Source organism: Chrysoperla carnea, chromosome 4 (assembly GCF_905475395.1).
Source record: "Chrysoperla carnea chromosome 4, inChrCarn1.1, whole genome shotgun sequence".
Lineage (NCBI taxonomy): Eukaryota > Metazoa > Arthropoda > Insecta > Neuroptera > Chrysopidae > Chrysoperla > Chrysoperla carnea.
In genome coordinates this window covers 895,636-916,546 of record NC_058340.1, presented here as the reverse complement: position 1 = coordinate 916,546, position 20,911 = coordinate 895,636, and the positions used below count along the sequence as shown (strand labels likewise).

The 20,911-nt window shown below is 28.9% G+C and overlaps 2 protein-coding genes across 2 annotated transcripts; both read left to right on the top strand.

The window, feature by feature from the left end:
* Positions 1 to 1,209: 1,209 nt before the first annotated feature.
* On the top strand, positions 1,210 to 11,839 carry LOC123297390 (isoleucine--tRNA ligase, mitochondrial). Its single transcript, XM_044879032.1, has 15 exons — positions 1,210 to 1,419; positions 1,493 to 1,615; positions 2,558 to 2,705; positions 2,780 to 2,981; positions 3,352 to 3,465; positions 3,654 to 3,856; positions 4,263 to 4,429; positions 4,577 to 4,813; positions 4,949 to 5,121; positions 7,656 to 7,794; positions 8,021 to 8,316; positions 8,899 to 9,115; positions 9,636 to 9,812; positions 10,349 to 10,609; positions 11,455 to 11,839. Exons 1-15 carry the CDS (start codon positions 1,228 to 1,230, stop codon positions 11,704 to 11,706), a joined length of 2,901 nt encoding a protein of 966 aa, XP_044734967.1. The 5' UTR covers positions 1,210 to 1,227; the 3' UTR covers positions 11,707 to 11,839.
* A 1,341-nt stretch (positions 11,840 to 13,180) lies between these two features.
* Positions 13,181 to 19,669, top strand: LOC123298124 (zinc finger protein 347-like). The gene is made up of 9 exons (XM_044880033.1): positions 13,181 to 13,280; positions 13,449 to 13,663; positions 14,593 to 15,042; positions 15,638 to 15,884; positions 16,606 to 16,803; positions 17,387 to 17,554; positions 17,779 to 17,971; positions 18,407 to 18,947; positions 19,373 to 19,669. The coding sequence occupies exons 2-9, from the start codon at positions 13,468 to 13,470 to the stop codon at positions 19,597 to 19,599; spliced, it is 2,220 nt and encodes a 739-aa protein (XP_044735968.1). The 5' UTR covers positions 13,181 to 13,280; positions 13,449 to 13,467; the 3' UTR covers positions 19,600 to 19,669.
* Positions 19,670 to 20,911: the final 1,242 nt, after the last annotated feature.

The following is a 20,911-nucleotide window of genomic DNA, read 5'->3' as shown; positions in this document are numbered from 1 at the left end:
AAGCTGGAATTTGTACAGCGTGCTCAGGTAAGACCTAAAAGGTGAGTTTAAATTCATAAATGAGCAAATATAGGTCAATTGGGTCTTGGGTCTTTAGCAACGCAACAGATAGAACAAAAGTTTAAATGTAAAAAATGTTCCTTATAAAAAAATGAACAACTTTTGTTTGAAATATTTTTTTGTAAATAAAGCATTGTTTTCCCGTGAAGGGACAATTAGGGCAAAACTTTGGTGTCCATTTTCTCCAAAACTATAAAAGATAGAATTGAAATTGTATAGCTGTAGCTCCAATCAGTAAGTATTAAAAAAATTTGTAAAAATAAAAAAATAAAATTTTTGAATATTATAACAAATGACGACCGAAAGACCGCCGTAAATGAGATGGTTTTTTAAACTTTTCTAATTTATTAAAAATAATGTCTATATAGGATATTTCAACAATTAACTCAGTCAATTGTATATTTTCACTTGTTTTATCATTTATTTCCATGTTCCTTACATATGTTTGGACTTGAACGCTTACAAGCTTTTAATGCTATCTAATCAATGCTTTTTATTAATGAATTTTTATGAAATATAGTGCAAAACAGTTTCCTTAATAGATTTTTAAGCTGAAAGTGATAATACAAAAATAACTGAAAATTAATTTAGTATAATTATTTTCCACGAACGTTTGTAAGCGTAAAACCAAATTCAAATAAAAATTTCCGAAAGCTTCTTCCGTTAAACTCGATTCAGCATAGCATAGTCGAATGAATAGGTGTAAATTTTGATTAATTGATTATATTGGAAGTACAAACAAGGAACAAGTGTTACCAACAACAAGAAAATGAAGAAATGAATTATAAAATTGCGGCATGGAAATTAAAATTCAACCTAAAAAATGTACAAATTATAAAAATAAACATAATTTTTACCTTTTAACATAAATAAATAATAAAGTATTTTGTTATGAACATCTGTTTACTTCAATTTATCAACATTATATTCATTTTATAAGAAAGTTCATCCAAATGTCATTTTAATTTTATACATAATTTTTATTTATTAAATAAAATAACATCAATTTTCCTTGACCAGTTTCAGTAGTAAATTTAAATAAAACTTTGACATGTTTTTATGATTTAATTAATTTGGCACACGAAAAAGTGAATTTGTTTAGAAAATATTTTAAAAAAGCTGCTGAAAAATTATAATGATAGACAGAGATTTATCGAATTGTTAAAAATGAACTTTGATAAGATTCAAGTTTTCCATCGGATTAAATTTCTAGTACATAATGGCAAATTTTTTCGTACAACACAGACTGTAGCAACGAATAAAAGTAAATATTCAAAAACAGTTTTACTACCAAAGACGACCTTTCCTTTAAAAATATCACACGAAAAGCGAACAGCTACCGATCATTTAATTCAATCGGTAAGATTTTCGAGTTAAATGAATGAATGGAGTTGTTAATTTTAGTTCTGATTGTTTATTTATTTATTTCTAGAATTGTTCATTTAAAGATTTATATGAATGGCAAAGAAAACATTTAAAAGGTCCAGATTTTGTATTGCATGATGGTCCACCTTACGCAAATGGTAGTGTTCATATGGGACATGCCGTTAATAAGGTAAATGTCAAAGTTAATCAATAATTTTAAAATTATAAAGTACTTAAAGAATTATTTAGGGGATGCATTTCGAAATATCTTTTTTTAAATGTTACCTACAGTATTGATAACTGGGAATTTCAACCCGCCAACTGGGAATAATAATTCGTACTAATTAAAACATAAAGGGGGCTCGTTTTTGTAGTTCCAGTTTAGAGTACCAGGTGGCAAAACTTGTACTTCACATTTTTAAAGGCCAATCAAAACATTCAAATCAAATAAATCCCGCCAACTGCCGATAATAATTTGTACTAATTAAAACAAGAAGTGGACCTGTTTTCAGAAGTTCCAAATTAGACTACTAGGTTACCTACCATTTATCAATATCCATTCGAAATTCAAATTTAAATTCCCTAAATCGAGCCTTTCTAAATATTAAAATCACATTAAAACAAACAATTGACTGACTTAATTATTGAAATACTAACTGATATCACCATACATACTACACAATTTACGCCTAATTTGCACCCTCCCGGCTAAACAGTGATGTTTACGAAGAAATGTTTCAAACAAAAGTTGGTTATGTTTTTATAAGGAATATTTTTTACATTTAAACTTTTGTTCTATCTCTAACGATTTACAGGATGAGTTCTACGGACCCAAGACCCAAATGACCTATGTTGCTCATTTACGAACTCGACCTCACTTTTTACGCTGTTTTATTTCAGCTTTATATCTTTTTTCGTTTTTGAGATATCGTGTTGACAGACAGACGGATAGACAACCGAAAATGGACTAATTAGGTGATTTTATAAACACCCATACCAAAATTTTGTTCATAGTATCAATATTTTTAAGCGATACAAACTTGGGACTAAACTTTGTATACCTTGCATATTACATATATGCATGGTATAAAAAGTTGAAAGTTAATAAAATATATCTTGTTGATGATTTCAGATATTAAAAGATATAATATTAAGGTATAAAGTTATAACAGGAACAAGGGTTCATTTTAAACCTGGTTGGGATTGCCATGGTTTACCTATTGAATTGAAAGCTTTAAAAAATGATACCAATTATAAACCCATTAATATTAGAAATAAAGGTATTTATTAAAAATCCCAACTGATACTGTTGTTAAATTTCGAAATTTATATGTAATTATATTTCTTATTTCAGCTAGAAAGTTTGCTGCGGATACAATAGAAAAACAAAAACAAGTATTTACATCTTGGGGCGTTATGGCAGATTGGAAAAATCAAACTTATAGCACTTACGATAAAAATTATGTAATTAATCAATTGCTTTGTTTTTACGATTTATACGATCGTTCATACATTTATAGAGATATGAAACCAGTTTATTGGTCCCCTTCATCTAGGTGAAGTGAATTTTTACTTTAAACTCTACTTACTTTAAGTTTATTTTGAAATGAGATCACGACAGAAATTAAAATTTTCAAATAATATTATATTTAATAAATGAAGAAAATAAGTAAAAAATATTTCCTCAAAAATCTCTGCATCCGGAAAGACGTGCGTAATCGGTACCGACCTTTAAAAACGGGAATTTACAAACTATAATGTACATGTGAGTGATTCTGTTCTAACTGTTTACTTTTTTTATTAAAAATTTAAAATTAAATTTTAAAAAAACGTTTGTAAGTCTCATTCCAGAATAAATTCAAGTAACATAGTTCAACTATATTTATGTCATCCATCGTACTTATTTAATATGTAATATTATTTTAGGACTGCCTTAGCAGAAGCAGAATTAACATATAATAAAGAACATAAAAGTACTGCAGCTGTTGTTAAATTTAAATTAACTCATTTACCATTCTGTGTAGAGAATTTAAAAACATGGTAAGCATACATTTATTTACAAGTGAAATTTACAATATTTAAAAAATTATTTTCTCAAACTTAACATTTATAATGTTTACGTCAACGCTCAAAGCGCTCCATTATCCATTGCACTTGAGATTAAGATTGTAACGACCCTGAACATTTATTGTTAAATCCGCCACTGATATAAATAAGTATTTGAATAGGAAAACGGTTTATGTATTGGTATGGACAACAACACCTTGGACTCTACCAGCGAATCAAGCAATATGCTTCAATCCAAAACTAGAATATGGATTATATGAACCATTCAATACAGGAGATGACTGTTATATATATTGTAAAGATTCACTGGAACAATCTGGAGTTACGTTTGATACTCAAACTTGGGAATTATGTCGATTTCCAGGTAATTAATCACTTGAATTACATTTCATTGGAGATTAAAAGGTGATCAGAATGCCTTAGTTTGAATAAATGATTTTTGTAAATATTACCTTAATAGTCGGATAAAGGAATACATAAAATAGCCATTCTTCGAGAGTCCTCAATAACAGCTTCTATTTTGATGATTATGATTTTTTTTTCAAATTGATTGTATATTATTTAAAATCAGAAACATTTTAGAGGGGGGAAATAATCTAAAGGGAGGACAGGAACTGTCGCGACTGATATATCGACGCCCAGCCTAAACCGCTATTGATAGTGAAATTTCAAGTCCCTTGGGAACGAAATATTGTTTCATATTGTGGTTTTATTTCATTTTATTTGATTTTATTATGAATTTAAAATTTTTTATTAAAAATGTGTTTTAGGAGAAGCTTTAAGCACTGCCAAATATATACACCCATTATCACAAAAAATTCAACCACTAATTCCTGCAGATTTCGTCACTTCTACAAAGGGTACAGGACTTGTACATATTGCTCCTGGACATGGTCATGATGATTTTGTGGTGGGAATTCGTAATAAATTAAAAATTGTACGTATTTGTATCAATACAGTTTATATCAGTCTCGATAATCGTAAATATCCAGCAATCGAAACACTCTTTTAAAGGCTTAAGGGCAGTCAGAGATACAAAAACTTAACTTTCAAAGATGTTTAAAATTAAAAAAATAATTTTTAGGAATCAATTGTGGACGATGATGGTAAGTTTAATGATAAGACTGGATTAAAATTAAGAGGTTTACCTGTCCTCGAAGAAGGTACAAATGCCGTTTTAAAGTGTTTAAGTGACAATATATTATCTACAAATGAATATACGCATTCGTATCCTTATGATTGGAGAACTGAGAAGCCTGTTATAATTAAAGCAAGTAAACAATGGTTTATCAACACTGAAAAATTAAAAGAAAAGGCTTTGGTACGTATTTATTTTTATCTATTCAAAAATTTAAATCAATTTTTGATGAAGATGTTATTTTTTATAAAATAACAAATGTATTCAGATTCTCTTATACTTAGCATTAATTACTTTACTTAAATTTTATGGAAATAGGAACTTATGGAAAATGTCAAGATATATCCACAAAAAAATAGTTCAAGTATACGAAATGCAATGATGGAAAAATTAGGAAGTCGACCATATTGGTGTATATCTCGGCAACGAGTTTGGGGTGTTCCAATTCCTGTGTTTTACAATTACAAAAATGATCGACCTTATTGTTCAAAGTAAGTTCAAAATAGTTAAATAAACATAGAAACAATCGAATTGACTGTCTACATTCAGAATATGCTGAATGCTGCTACTTGACATATACCTGAAAATTTTCAACTCTCTATCTTTTGTAGTTTTGGAGAAAATAGACACCAAATTTTTATTCAAATTAAGATGAGCATTTCTGTGGGCTGTATTATGCATTTTGTTAAAATATATCCCCTTAAGGACCCACAATAAAAATATTTAGCTAGATTATAAAATTATTAATTAGCTAGACCGGTTTCGATTGCTTTGGCAATCCTCTTCAGTAGCATTAAACCTCTTAAAATTAAAAAGTCTTAAAATTAAAAAATATTTACAAATCCGAAAAAAGAACCGCATCAATCTGAAACAAATAATAATAAAATATTACCCTTAAAATTAAAATAAAATTATTTACCCGATTATAATAATAATAAATCTTTATGTTACACCCTCTAAAATAATGTAACTGCCCGCTTTCACCTAAAACACAATAAAATATTAAGTTTTAATCCTAAGATAGGATTATCGTTATGAAAATATCAGAAAACTAAGGGATTAAGCCTGAAAATAAAATGTAAGATAAGAAACGTTGTAAATATAAAATAAAAAACACAGAAATAAAAATAAAAATAAAGAGAAAATTAGATTACCAACAAATTACAAATTTTAATCCTCGGTATACCTAAAACAGAATAAATAATTAGAATTTAGAAAAACCTGCAACAAACCAAAATAAAATTAAATGAAAATAAGCAAATTAAAAACAAAAATTAAAAAATAAAAATAGAATTAATTAAAGAACAATAGAATAAGTATTACCAAATGAAGTAAAATGGTGTACCTAAAACAGAAGAAATTATTAATTAGCGTACCTAAAACAGAAGAAATTATTAATTAGTGTACCTAAAACAGAAGAAATTATTAGTTAGTGTACCTAAAACAGAAGAAGTTATTAGTTAGTGTACCTAAAACAGAATAAAATATAAAATAAATAAAAAAATGAAAGTGAGCAAAATTATAAAAATACAAGAAAATAAGTTGAAAAAATAAAAAATTTTTACCAAATGACAAACTGAAACAAACAAACTTTGTTTGTTTTTACTTAATTTGATTTTTTGTTTGTTTCAGTTTGTCATTTGGTAAAAATTTTTTATTTTTTCAACTTATTTTCTTGTATTTTTATAATTTTGCTCACTTTCATTTTTTTATTTATTTTATATTTTATTCTGTTTTAGGTACACTAACTAATAACTTCTTCTGTTTTAGGTACACTAACTAATAATTTCTTCTGTTTTAGGTACACTAATTAATAATTTCTTCTGTTTTAGGTACGCTAATTAATAATTTCTTCTGTTTTAGGTACACCATTTTACTTCATTTGGTAATACTTATTCTATTGTTCTTTAATTAATTCTATTTTTATTTTTTAATTTTTGTTTTTAATTTGCTTATTTTCATTTAATTTTATTTTGGTTTGTTGCAGGTTTTTCTAAATTCTAATTATTTATTCTGTTTTAGGTATACCGAGGATTAAAATTTGTAATTTGTTGGTAATCTAATTTTCTCTTTATTTTTATTTTTATTTCTGTGTTTTTTATTTTATATTTACAACGTTTCTTATCTTACATTTTATTTTCAGGCTTAATCCCTTAGTTTTCTGATATTTTCATAACGATAATCCTATCTTAGGATTAAAACTTAATATTTTATTGTGTTTTAGGTGAAAGCGGGCAGTTACATTATTTTAGAGGGTGTAACATAAAGATTTATTATTATTATAATCGGGTAAATAATTTTATTTTAATTTTAAGGGTAATATTTTATTATTATTTGTTTCAGATTGATGCGGTTCTTTTTTCGGATTTGTAAATATTTTTTAATTTTAAGACTTTTTAATTTTAAGAGGTTTAATGCTACTGAAGAGGATTGCCAAAGCAATCGAAACCGGTCTAGCTAATTAATAATTTTATAATCTAGCTAAATATTTTTATTGTGGGTCCTTAAGGGGATATATTTTAACAAAATGCACCAAATTTTTGTCATAGTTTGCGCCCTAACGGATAAACGGTGATGTTTACAAAAAAATGTTTTGAACAAAAGTTGTTTATTTTTTTATAAGGAACATTTTTTTACAAGTAAACTTTTGTTCTATCTCTAACGGTTTATAGATGGGTCCTACGGTTATCGTGCCCACAGGCAGACGGACGAACAGCTGTGGACGGAAATGGGCTAATTAGGTGATTTTATGAACATCTATACCAAAAATTTGTTCGTAGCATCTATATTTTTAGGTGTTACAAACTTGGGACTAAACTTAATATACCTTGATATATATTACGTGGATAAAAGGTATAAAAATCAAGCTTTTTATCTAATATTGCCTTGGTATTCATACATCCTTAAAATCAAAAGCAAAACAAAATTGTAATTCTGAAGGAAGAAAGTCATTTCTATTGTTTAAATAAATTTAATTTAATGGAATTTAATCAATAATTAATGTTTTTATTTTATATAAAAAAAGGTCTTTCATCTTGCATATTTGTGATTTGATACGGAAGTATGATACAGATTTTTGGTGGACTATGTCTAAAAAAGAAATTATTCCTGATTCAGTTTTAGAAGAGGAAGATTTACTATTCAACGATGTTATCCTAGGCGAGGTATCACAAATTTTCATATTTTGGAATCTTCAAGATTTTAAGATCAAAATTAAAATTTCGGGAAATTAATGAATATTATACAAACTCTTGTTTTGTCTTAGTGTGTCCCAAGCCAGGGCAGCCACTCTAACCTAATCTATCCTAACTTAAACTAAACTTACATTTTAAAATTTCTATTTGTAATATTTTACAAAATTAATATTTCATTGACAATAAAATTGTGTAGGATATTTTAGATATATGGTTTGACAGTGGTGTTTCTTGGTCAAGTGTCCTAGATAATGAACAAGTAGCGGATTTATATTTGGAAGGAGTTGATCAAATAACTGGATGGTTTCAATCGTCTCTATTAACATCTGTTGGACTTACAGAACGTTCACCTTACAAAAATTTATATGTTCATGGGTTCGTTGTTGATGATCTTGGTCGTAAAATGTCTAAGTCTATAGGAAATGTTATTGATCCACAAACAATCATCACTGGAGATAAAGGAAAAAAGGCATATGGTGCAGATGTACTAAGGTTTAATTATATTTTAAAATAACTAATGTTCGATTTATATCAATAACAAATGGGGAAAGTAGATCAAAAAAAGTTAATATTATTTAATAGTGGTGGCCCGTGATTTGATATGGATTTTGTTCCATTATAAAATTCTAATCCATTCAAAGAAATTTCTTGGATATCACAAGCCACGTCATTTAAAATGATGCGATCAATTATATTTTAAAGATACAAGTTCTTGAAAAAATCGGGTTCCTTAAAAAGAATATTTATTTCGTTATTTATGTGCTTATTGATATACAAGGTGTACAATAAATCACGTATCTTTGAAAAATTAATTTTTCAAATCAAAATAAGTCGTAATAATTTAATGTTCCATGCCTGTTTACAATTGCTTGTCTAATTTTGCTTTGTTAACCAACCATAAAAAAAATGTTTATGGACTTTGTAACTCGAATAATATTCTTGGGCGAAGGTGCGAATTGTTTTTTTGTAATTTTTAAAGATTGGAAAAACCAAGATGCGTTTTCTGAGTTGAAGTGTAGCTTCCGTTATACAATGATTCATGATCTATGTATACAATTCTGTAAATGATTTTAGATGGTGGGTAGCATCGCATGCTTTATCGGATTCCAAAATATCATTACGTCAAAGTACTTTAGATTTAAGTGCAGAAAACTTACAAAAAATGCGAAGTGTGTTTAGATTTTTGATGGCGAATTTATATGATTACGATCCCTCTGAACAAATTCATATAAATGAATTCAAAGTATTAGATCGTTATATTCTTCATCTTTTACTTGAATTGTGTGAGCAAGTAAGTACTGTTTTATTATAATACTAGCTTTATACCCGCCCGCTTCACTGGGCTTAAAAATGAAAACCACCGCTTTATATTCCCTCTCCCTCTATTGATCTCACTTATCTCAATTCCATAACACTTGAAGAGATTTTTTTAAGTGTAAAATAGTCATAATTCATTAAATATATCAGAAAATGTGGCCATGAGTTGTTTTACATTCACTATTTTAAATTTTTACAGAAATGTTTAAGTTATGGTTTAAAATGATTATCATAGATGGAGCAGTAAAATGTCAGATAGAATTAAATTTGTTATATATTTTTTTAAATATATCTTAATAATATAGCTCATGTGTTATTCTGATGTATGAGCTATATTGTTGTACAGTTTCATTAAAAACCATTCATTAGTTTTTGCGTGAAAGCGTAACAAACAAACAGACAAACGAACATCCTTACTTTCACATTTATAATCTAATAGGGATATAGATAAAGATAGGGATAATAATGACTCAATATATTTAAAAATGTTTCAGGTGTCGATTTTCTATGATAATTATGAATTTAATAAAGTTTGTACGATTGTAAATAAATTTATATCAAATTATATATCTGCGTTGTATTGTACTTCAGTTAAAAATCGATTATATTGTGAAAATAAGACAAGTACAAGTAGAAGATGTGTTCAACATGTCTTGTATCAAACGTTAAGGGTAAGTTTTTAATTTATTCTTTAATTAAAGTTAGCACAACAAAATTAAATAAAATATCATGGTAATAAAGAAAAAATTAATGTATCTTTGAAATTTTATTTATTAGTTGTTTATTAGGTTGTAAACACTTATTAAAAAAAGTCGACCTTTCAGGGGGCGTACTTAACCGCTTTTTTGGGAGGGTAGTTGTGGGAGGTTTTGATCAGAATTAAAAATTACGAATTACAAAAAAACTATGCATCAAATAAAAAAAAAAGTTCAATTTAAAGGTTCTAGCTGAAGTATTTGTGCACATTTTCGTTTTTTTTCGACATACTACCTTCAAAATTAAGCGTTGGTCACAAAAGTAGGTATTTATCGTAACCCGATAAATGGGTACTCCGATTGTGACATAAGAATCAATAGCAAAAGTAGTAAAAATTTCGTGTAAAAAAACCAGTTGCGACTTAGTTTTTGATTGTCTTGGTTAAATCATAAACGATGACCTTCTACTAATAAACATTAAAGTAATTAATTTCAATTGTTTATTTGTTTAGACATTAATGAGTTGTATAGCGCCAATAGCACCACATCTAGCAGAAGAAATAAATATGCATATGCCTAGTAAATTACAAATATCATCTGTATTTAAAGAACGTTTTGTATTGGATCCTATTTGGCAGGATTTAACAATTGAAGAACCAATGGAATTTGTTATAAATATTAAAAATGATATTAATAAAATGTGTATCAATCAAAATGTTACAACCATGGTTGCAGCCATTCGTGTATCTAAACAAGATTATGATAAACTAGCGGTATGTATTAATATTTTATTTTTTATATAGGATAGGATGTCCTTCCTTTTATTAAATTTAATATATTCTATCAAAAATGTAAGAACATATTAATTGGACAATTATAAGCTTAAAACGAAACTAAATAGTTTAAGAGCTTTAATTAATACTAGCTTCGCCCCGTGATATTACCCATGGATTAAAGTTTTTATCGTTACTGTATAAATTAATGAAGCCTGTTTGAGAAAAATGCGATACAAATCTATTTCACGAACTTTTAAAAAACACAGTTCTTATATGCCATCCCATAGGAACCAAAGATTTTTCCAAGATAAAAGTATAGCTTAAATCATTTTCTGATCCCTAAACTACCACTACCTATGCAAAAAATCATGTCGATCCTTTGCTCTATGAAAAATTAAAACAAATCTATCCCACAGGATACAAGAATCATACATTTTACCGGGAAACATCCATCCATCCATCACTTTCACGATTGTAATATATATCAGATTAAATTTAAAGGAAATGTGATTTGAAGCAGCCAGGAAAGATGATCAACAAAATTTTAAATTAAATTGTGTGCTTAGTATTAATAAAAAACATTCGAAAAAAAAACTTTCACGCAAAAACTACTAAATGGATTTGGATGAAATTTGGCACAGGAATAGAATATAGTCTGGAATAACACATAGGATAATTTTTATCCCGGTAAAATGTACGATTCCTATTTCATTTTTCTCAAGAAGGCTTCATTAATTTACACAGTAACGATGGAATTTCTCAAAATCTCTTTTAATCGCGAGGCGCAGCTAATAATAAATATTTAATTAATAAATGTAATTAATAATAATTATTATTTTCAGATGTTTCAAGATGAACCAATATCTACAGATTCAGAATTAATAGATATCTGGCAAGTGTCTGAAGTGGCTTTGGATACAACAAGTGAAGTAACACCAATAGAAAAAACAGTACAAATTAGTTTAAAAACAACAACATTGAATCAATGTCCACGATGTAGACGATTTAATTCTAAAATTAAAAATTCATTATGTTTGAATTGTTCAAATGTATTAAGAGAATCTGATTTAGATGTTGAGTGTGTTGGTTCTTAAAATCTGAATAATGTTCAATCAATATTTAAAAAATATTGATTGTATGATGATGTATTGATAATGTTAAACTGAAGTCTCAATGAAATACTGAAATCGCTTAATTTTTTATAAAAGTTAACTCTACAATTATAATACAACCACAATAGTTAGTTGATCATTGATTATATAATAATGTTGATTTAATCTTGAAAATGTTGTTCGATATTGTAAATAAAAATTGTCAATCTTTTATTTTGTTGTTGAATGTTTTCTATATCTATTTGTTTTTTTAACCCTCGAACTAAAAAAAGGGGTGTTATAAGTTTGACCGCTATGTGTGTGTGTCTGTCTGTAGTGGTATCGTAGCACTTAAACGGATGAACCGATTTTGTTTCGTTTGAAAGGTAATTTAATGGAGAGTGTTCTTAATTATGTTTCAAGTGCGAGTTTAGGATTCCATACCCGAAAAATTTGTCGAGGGTTTTTTAAACTTTGTAAATTTCACTTGTACCCGACAGAGCAACACAAAGAAGTGGTAATGTGTATATCAGTCTATGTCTGTTTATATGTGGCACACGCGGCCCCCAACCTATGTTATTATTGTCAACCACCCTTGTTAAAAGTCTCGATGGGCCCAGACGACGAACATCCTTCTAATCTTCTTTGTGTCCCCGTCTCTATAATTACTTATAATTACTTTATTATTACTCTATAATTATTCCTACAATTAATAAGAGTTTCCCTTTTTTGTTTTTTTTTTTTACACCAAAGTCCTTATTAAGAATATATATATTTTTTGTTTGATTTTTTTGATTTTTTTTTCGAATTAAAAATTTTTTTTTTAGGACCTAGTATAATTTCAACAATTAACTCAGTCAATTGTTTGTTTTCACTTGTTTTTTTATTAGAATGAATTATTTTTAGATTTTTTGCTTAAATCCGAAGAATTCATACCTTTGTCAGGAGAACTCTTAGGGCTTAGGGAACTTAGGGCTAAAATTTTATAGGTGAGGAAAAATGGGATAATCAACTGTTAGATATGAACAGATTTAAAAATAAATTTTGGCATATAATTTCCTCTTAAAAATGAACTCAATAAATAATTAAACTTCAACATCTTCGAAAACAATGAGTCAGTAATAAAAAGGAGAATATTTTAATATTCATAAAAATCATAATTTTACTCTTCCCTTATTAAAATACAAATTTTTCAAAAAAATAAAATATTTCAATCTAACGTTACATGTGTTTTTTTAAATGTATTATATTTATTAGATTAAAGGAATAAAATCATAAATTATATGTATATTAAATAATTTATTTTATTTATTTAAAAGATGAATTAATAATTTGCCGCTTTAATTTAAATAATATAATATTGTTTTTAGTTATGGATGTATAAACCAGATAGAGTAACAATCAATATGTTTGCAAATTTAACAAACATGTTTTTAGCATATTTCATAGAATATATATGGCATATTTTGAGTAATCAGTAAAATGGCGTTTGTTTAGACAATATACAGTATTATTTATACTAAAAACTTTAAATGTAATTTATTTATTGCGATATTTTTAACAAAATGTTATAAAATGTATGTATTTCCAGTAATACTTGATTATTTTATCATTTATTTATTTACTTTCATTCAATTTAACAATGTTTATGTTATTTTTTTAAATCAAAACATTGAGTTAAGTGTACTCAATACAAATACAAAAACTTGCTAATTATGATTATTCAATAAATATATATGTTTTAGATAATTCCTATTAATCATAATGCGGCACCGTGAATCTGAAGTTCCTTCCGAAGAAATTAAAGCAGAAGTTAAGAATGAATATAATTTAGATATTAAAGATGAAGATTTTGAAGCTTTTGGGCTTGGAATATCGTTAGATGTTCCATTAGTTAATGGATATGAAAAGCAACCAAATTTAACTACAGAATTTTGTGATAATGAAGATAGTTTGTTAGGTAATTAATTATATTATTCTTTTACACAGAATAAATTAATTTTTATTTGATCTATGGCTACAGTTATAAAAGTAATATTATTATACCATGTATATATGAAATATACATAGTATATTAAGTTTAGTTCCAAGTTTGTATAAAAATAATGATGCTAGGAAAAAAATTTTGTCATAGGTGTTCATAAAATCACCTAATTAGTTCATTTCCGGTTGTTCGTCCGTCCGTCCGTCTGTGGACACGATAACTCAAAAACGAAAAAAGATATCGATCTGAAATTTTTACAGCGTACTCAGGGCGTAAAAAGTGAGGTCAAGTTCGTAAATGAGCATCATAGGTCAATTAGGTCTTGGGTCCGTAGGACCCATCTTGTAAACCGTTAGAGATAGAACAAAAGTTTAACTGTAAAAAATGTTCCTTATCAAAAATTAAACAACTTTTGTTTGAAACATTTTTTCGTAAACATCACTGTTTACCCGTGAGGGCGCCAATTAGGCGGAAATTTTATAATATGTACTATACTTGATTATCAGTTATGTATGTGTCACATGTTTGTATGTGTAATGTGGTAAAGAAATCAACACTGACTATGCATGGTATTTCAACAATTAACTCAGTCAATCGTTTGTTTTCACTTGTTTACCTTTAAACTTTTGTTCTATCTCGAACGGTTAACAAGATTGGTTCTACGGACCCAAGATTCAATTGACCTAGGTTTGCTCATTTACGAACTCAACTTCACTTTTTACGTTCTAACCACGCTGTAATAATTTCAGCTTGATCACTCTTTTCGTTTTTGAATTATCGTGTCCATAGACCATCGAAAATTGACTAATTAGTATACCTTGATATATTTCATATATACAGGGTATAAAAATTGAATTAAATTTGAACTTTAGAAAAATGGAACTTTTTTTTTTTTTGTATTATAGATGAATCTGTTTTTGTGCCATCCTCGCCTAGAAATTCACCAGTATTTCGACGTCGTAGAAAAGCTTTACAACCTCAACGTGCCAAACAAAATAATATATTTCCTTTAGCTACATTCCCAAGAAATAATTATAATTTCGAAGAAGACTCGAATAATTTCGTAGAAGAAGCATTTAGTGATGATTCTCAAAATGAATTTAAAGATATTGAACAAGAATTGGAAGAAGAAATGGTCAGTAATGATGATGATGAAAATAATAGTACTAACTGCAATGATAGAATAGTTATCAATCAAAATTCGATTTCACCTGGATCACCTGATCTCGATTCGTCACAATTTTCAAATGATATCGATTATAATAATATTGACGATGAAGAACTTGAAGATATTCACACTTCTCCACCTGATATGGATTCCGATCACTTTTTTAAAGGATTACGTGAAGATGCTGGTAAGTTATTTATATCAAACTAGCTTGATACGCGAAAAATAAAAATTGGTAAAGACCACCGTGTTATAGCCTTCACCTCCTTTGCTCTCACTTATTCTCCCTTCCATATCACTCGAAGTAGGGGTAGGGATTGTTTTACATCGTTTTCCAGAATTTCAACGTAATTCCTTCATTTTTCGAAAAGTTATCAGAGAAAGTTGAAAATATGAGGTTACAGCGATTTTATTGAGATTTCGAGGTTATTTTGCTATGTCCAGGGTTCGATAACAGACAAGCTCGATGCAGAAATTCTTTACAAACAATTAAATTTGTTTTTCGTCTTGATTCGACCAATAGAAGCAGAGACATTGAAGAAAACGCCGCCAAAGAAAACAATGCAGAGATATAAAACCGCGTGCAGAAGGTCATGCGGATCGTTTCGGAACCGGAAAACTCCTTTTCTGTATTTTTTTACAATGAAAGAAACCTACTTAAAAAAAAGTTTGCCTTCTTCCAAAATTTTCTGAATTTATTATTAAAATCCAGTAGATTTATCCAACTGTAATTTATTTTTTCCAAATTTGTGAACGCTTTTAATTTTGATCTATTTTTTTAGTTGGAGATAATGAAGAATTAGATGAAAAAACTAAAAAAACAGTTGAAGAAGAATGGCGTGCTCATTGGGGTGTTAAATGTAATGTATGCAGTGAAGTGTTTGCTGAAAAACATGAATTCGACGAACATTATGGAAGTGCATATAGTTTAAGGCCTGTTTATACATGTTGTTATTGTGACAAAACTATGAATACTTATTCAACATTTCGATCTCATTGTTATCGACACATTGCAGAAGGCCGTTACAAGTAAGTCATTTATTATATTTGTCGTCTAAACTTTGCTCTAGCAGATATTTCTTTTCGCAGTTTACATGGATTCTATGACGCCTTCCGAATACCCCGTGTCATTTTTGATAAATACTTAGTTTGCCGTTTTTGTGTCAAAAAAATGAAATTCTTGACCAAAAATAGCACGATTTTCGAAATACGTGACAGAATTCGTGTAATCTGATAATGTCAATCAATCAAAAATATCTCCTAAAGCACAGTTTGGACGATAAATACTTAATTTGCAGTTTTTATGCAAAAAAAGCATTATTATTGGCCAAAAATGGCACGATTTTCGGAAGATGGACAGAATCCGGGTAATACCACATTGGATTCGTATTCAGTGACCAAAAAACACACTAGATCAAAATTTTAAACCAAAATAGCATTTAAAAAATATTTGAGCTACATATGTTTCCCTCTTGGTACCCTATGTCCCCTCCCTTATGACACTTTTCGACACTTTTTTCCGGCTTATTCATTGATTATATATCGATTTTCAGGACAAAATTCTCATTTTTAATTTGTTCATTATTTTGGTCCACACTCATAATTATTACAAGTTTGTTAAACTATTTGAATACATAACACTATTAAATTATCAATTTGTCCAGTTTTTACATTCCACAGCACACTAGTTATAAAATTAAAGCCTTCAGTTTGTCAAATATATTAACAATAGTATAAATTTTTGTTGTAGGTGTAGTCATTGTTCGAAAGGATTCAGTCTTCGGAGTATATTACATTTACATATTCTAGCTCGTCATACCGATATTAAACCATTTACGTGTGACGAATGTCAGAAGGGATTCGTCACACGAGCTGGTTTGAATATTCATCTTAGAAAACATCGTCAGAATCAAAAAGAAGACTTCCCTTGTGGCGAATGCGGCAAAACGTATGTATAAACCAAGTGAAAATAAACAATTGACTGAATTAATTGTTGAAATACCATGTCGAAGCGGTAATATTTCCAAATGTTTGTTTCACTAACCTGAGTTCCTTGGATTAATAATCATAGGCGCTATTAAAATCTAAATCTAAATAAAGCTACTCAGACGCCACGCATTCTTTGATTCGGTAAATTATGGAGCATCGTGCTATGGGAATAACAAGCTAAGGTGAAGGGGGCGTTTGAGACGACCTTTCTCGTCCCAGAGAGTCTGCTACTTCATTCCCTTTAACGCCAGAGGGGCCTGAAACCCAGATCTGCCTGACTGTGTTGTTCAGTACCAGGTGATTCTGCTCCTCGAAGCATTCATAGACTATCCTCGATATGGAATCTTGAGGCTTCAAGGGACCTAAAGAGCGACCTGACTATCTGGACATCTCTCAACATGGCGAAGATTTCCGATTGAAGAACCGTCGTATATACGACCAAGAGGAATCGATTCATTTATTATAGATCCATAAACTCCTGCACCAGATAGAGATTGTTGCTTGGATCAATATTTAAAATTTTAATTTGTTGTGATTTACAGACTTCATACCCGTGGAGGATTAACCGCTCATATGAATGTTCACAAATTAGGTCGTCGATTTATGTGCGATATATGTGGTAAAACGTTTACACAAAAAGTGAATATGCAACAACACGTCAAACAACACACTGGAGAACGACCCTTTACTTGTGATCAATGTGGCAAAAGGTACAAAAATATCTTCTATATTATTACTATAGCAAGTTTTTTTACTGTCCTACCCTTATCTCCCTTATTCCTTTATCAAATTCCATGAAAAACGTAATAAAAATTTCTCAAATACGCAAAATCAGAATCATATAAATAACGATTATATGAGGGTGTCTTCATCTTAAATGCACACACTGTACATATAACGTTTTCAAATTTTTATCATAATTATTTTTTTACAGTTTTGCTGAAAAATCGCATTTAGCTCGCCATCATAGCTTTCATAGTGAACAACGACCATTTGAATGTAATGTTTGTAAGAAAATGTATAAGACTGAAAGATGCCTCAAGGTTCATAGACTTGTACACGCTGTATCAAGACCTCATGTATGTTCTTATTGTAATAAAGGATTCCTTAGCAGTACAAAATTAAAGGTAAGCCAGTCAGCTATTCCAAGTCTATTTTACTAACATTAGGGTCATGGGATTAATTCTGCGCCATCAGATGAATTACATAGTCGATTTATTACGCCGCGGCAACGGACAACCGGAAATGAACTCTTTAAGTGATTTTATGAACACGTATACCAAAATTTTGTTGGTAACATCAATATTCGTAAGCTCTAGTTACAAATTTTGGAATAAACTTATTATACCTTGATATATATTTCATATAAACAGAGTATAAAAAGGCACGAGGTTCAACTTTCTTTTCATTATAACTCCGTTAATTTTCGAGCAAATCACTTGAAACTGTGCATTTTCAAGGTATGCTGTTGAAATTTTTCAGAAAATTTTTGATAAAAATAGTGTGTTTTGAATTTATAAAAAAAAAAAAAGATGATAATATATTCCGTGTTCGTTTTACAGCAACATCATAATATACACACAGGAGAACGTCCTTATAAATGTAAATATTGTGAACGAACCTTTACAAATTATCCAAACTGGTTAAAACATATAAGACGAAGACATAAAGTTGATCATAAAACTGGATTATGTTTAGTACCAACACCAAAGCAAGAAGATGTTAAACCATCACCAACACCAACACCTGGTTCTGATCACCCTGTTCAAAGTCATCATCATCATAGTCAATCAGAACCAGAATTGGATCTAGATCTAGAACTAGATCAGAATCAACTTGAACAAGCAACAACTATTGATACAGATACTACAGTCATCGATTCAACAGAAATGAATTCAAATTCATTAATGATGGAATCATTAGAAAGTCATGCAGCAGTCAGTCAGCAGTTAATAAATGATCCATTATTACTGGATTATTCAAAGTTAACAACGGATCACAATAATTTATTAACAACAGCAGCAGCAGCAGCTATTCAATTAAATGAAGATTCAAAAATGAATATGCAAACACATTTATTTCCACAATATGAACTTGTGGCCAGTAAGTTTGTTTTTTTATTTATTCTATTTTTAAGTAGTAAGCAGATGATAATGATAAGGATGACTGGAGCTTTGATAAACCGACGTTTTCTAAAAATGAAACCAAGCTAAATCGATTTATCGCCCCCGAAACCGCCTACATACCAAATTTCATGAAAATCTTTGGAGTCGTTTCCGAGATTTCAAATATATATACAAGAATTGTTCGTTTAAATTATACAGGGTGTCCCGTAAGTACCGCGCGCTTTTGTTGAATCAGGTAGAAAATAAAATTCTAAGACAAAAGTCCTCTTCCTTTTTTTGATCCGATACGCATATAGATAGTTGCTATTAATTAAAATAGGCAGCCAATCAGAAGCATTGTAACTAAACATTAAAATCACTTGACTCTGAGACTTTAATTTTATGAATTTCATTTGTTTTTAGATACAAGTTATGCAACAAATATGACATTTATGTTACCATTTCAACAAAACAATATAAGTTTGTTGGAACCACATCCTGCTCATCAAAATCAATTCATATTACAAGCAACGCACCACAACTTGAACTTGAATTTGAACCCAGAGGAACCACATCCTGCTCATCAACAACAAATGCTGTTTCCTGATCATATGCATTTTTTACATACGCAACATATGTTACAAATGTGATATATCGATTCTTAAAAACTATATCAAATAAAAATAATAAGTTCAAATTAGTGACACAAGTGAAAACATACAATTAACTGAGTTAATTGTTGAAATATCATATATAGACATTGTTGATTACGCAATCGTTTGTTTTTTTACGTCATAAGTAAAGATAGATAGCCACACACACATTACCCATATTCTCACATAATACAAACTATATAATTTGCTCTCTCACGGGTAAATAGTGATGTTTACGAAAAAATGTTTCAAACGAAAGTTGTTTATTTTTATATAGCGAATATTTTTTTCATTTAAAATTTTGTTCTATCTATAACGGTTTACAAAATGGGTCTTGCATATCCAAGACCCAATTGACCTATGTTGTTAATTTACGAACTCGACCTCGTTCTTTATGTCCTGAGCATGCTATAAAAATTTTAGCTTGATATCTTCTTTAGTTATTGAGTTACCGTGTTTACAGACAGATATACGTACGGACGGATAGCCGGAAATGGACTAATTAGGTAATTTTATAAACTCCTATACCAAAATTTTGATGATAGCATCAATATTTTTAAGCGTTACAAACTTGGGACTTAGTATACCTTGATATATTTCATATATACATGCTTCAAAAATTTTTAAAGAGGAGGAAATTTCTAATAAAAAAAATTTGAGCCGTCACGGGACGCCTGGCAGATGTGAAACATCGACATTATTTTGTAAAAGTAATATGCAGAAAAGAACAGATTGTGATAGGAACTAAATATGTCATAATGATAAAATAAAATATTACGATTTTTTTTCCAGATAACGATGACTATTGAATAAACATTTATTTTCATTAAATACAAAAATTTACGAATTTATTTCAAATCGTGACTACTTAATTCGTTTAATCAGTGACTTCGGTAATAGTTATATTCGATGTTGCCTCTGAAGACGGTATTACTGTGACAATGGGTCGATGGTAAGTGAAGTATGTTACAAAAGTATTGGACATAACATTATCAAGATATGTAATAAATACAGCATTTATTGTACACACTACTGCCTGTCTACACACTACTGCATATAGACTGTATATATAAACCATCATATAGCTACTACTACTGTCTACACACTACTGCATATAGAATGTATGTATATAATACCATCATACAGCAGAAATCTGTTTTACGTGCGGCTATAGATGTTTCACATCAAAAAGTCCCACTCTCGAAAGTCTATCTCCATTATTTATAATAACCCTGAAAATAGATATTTTTACGTCATTTTTAAAAGTTGTAATATTGTCAAAAACGAGTATCTAACACTAATTAATTTT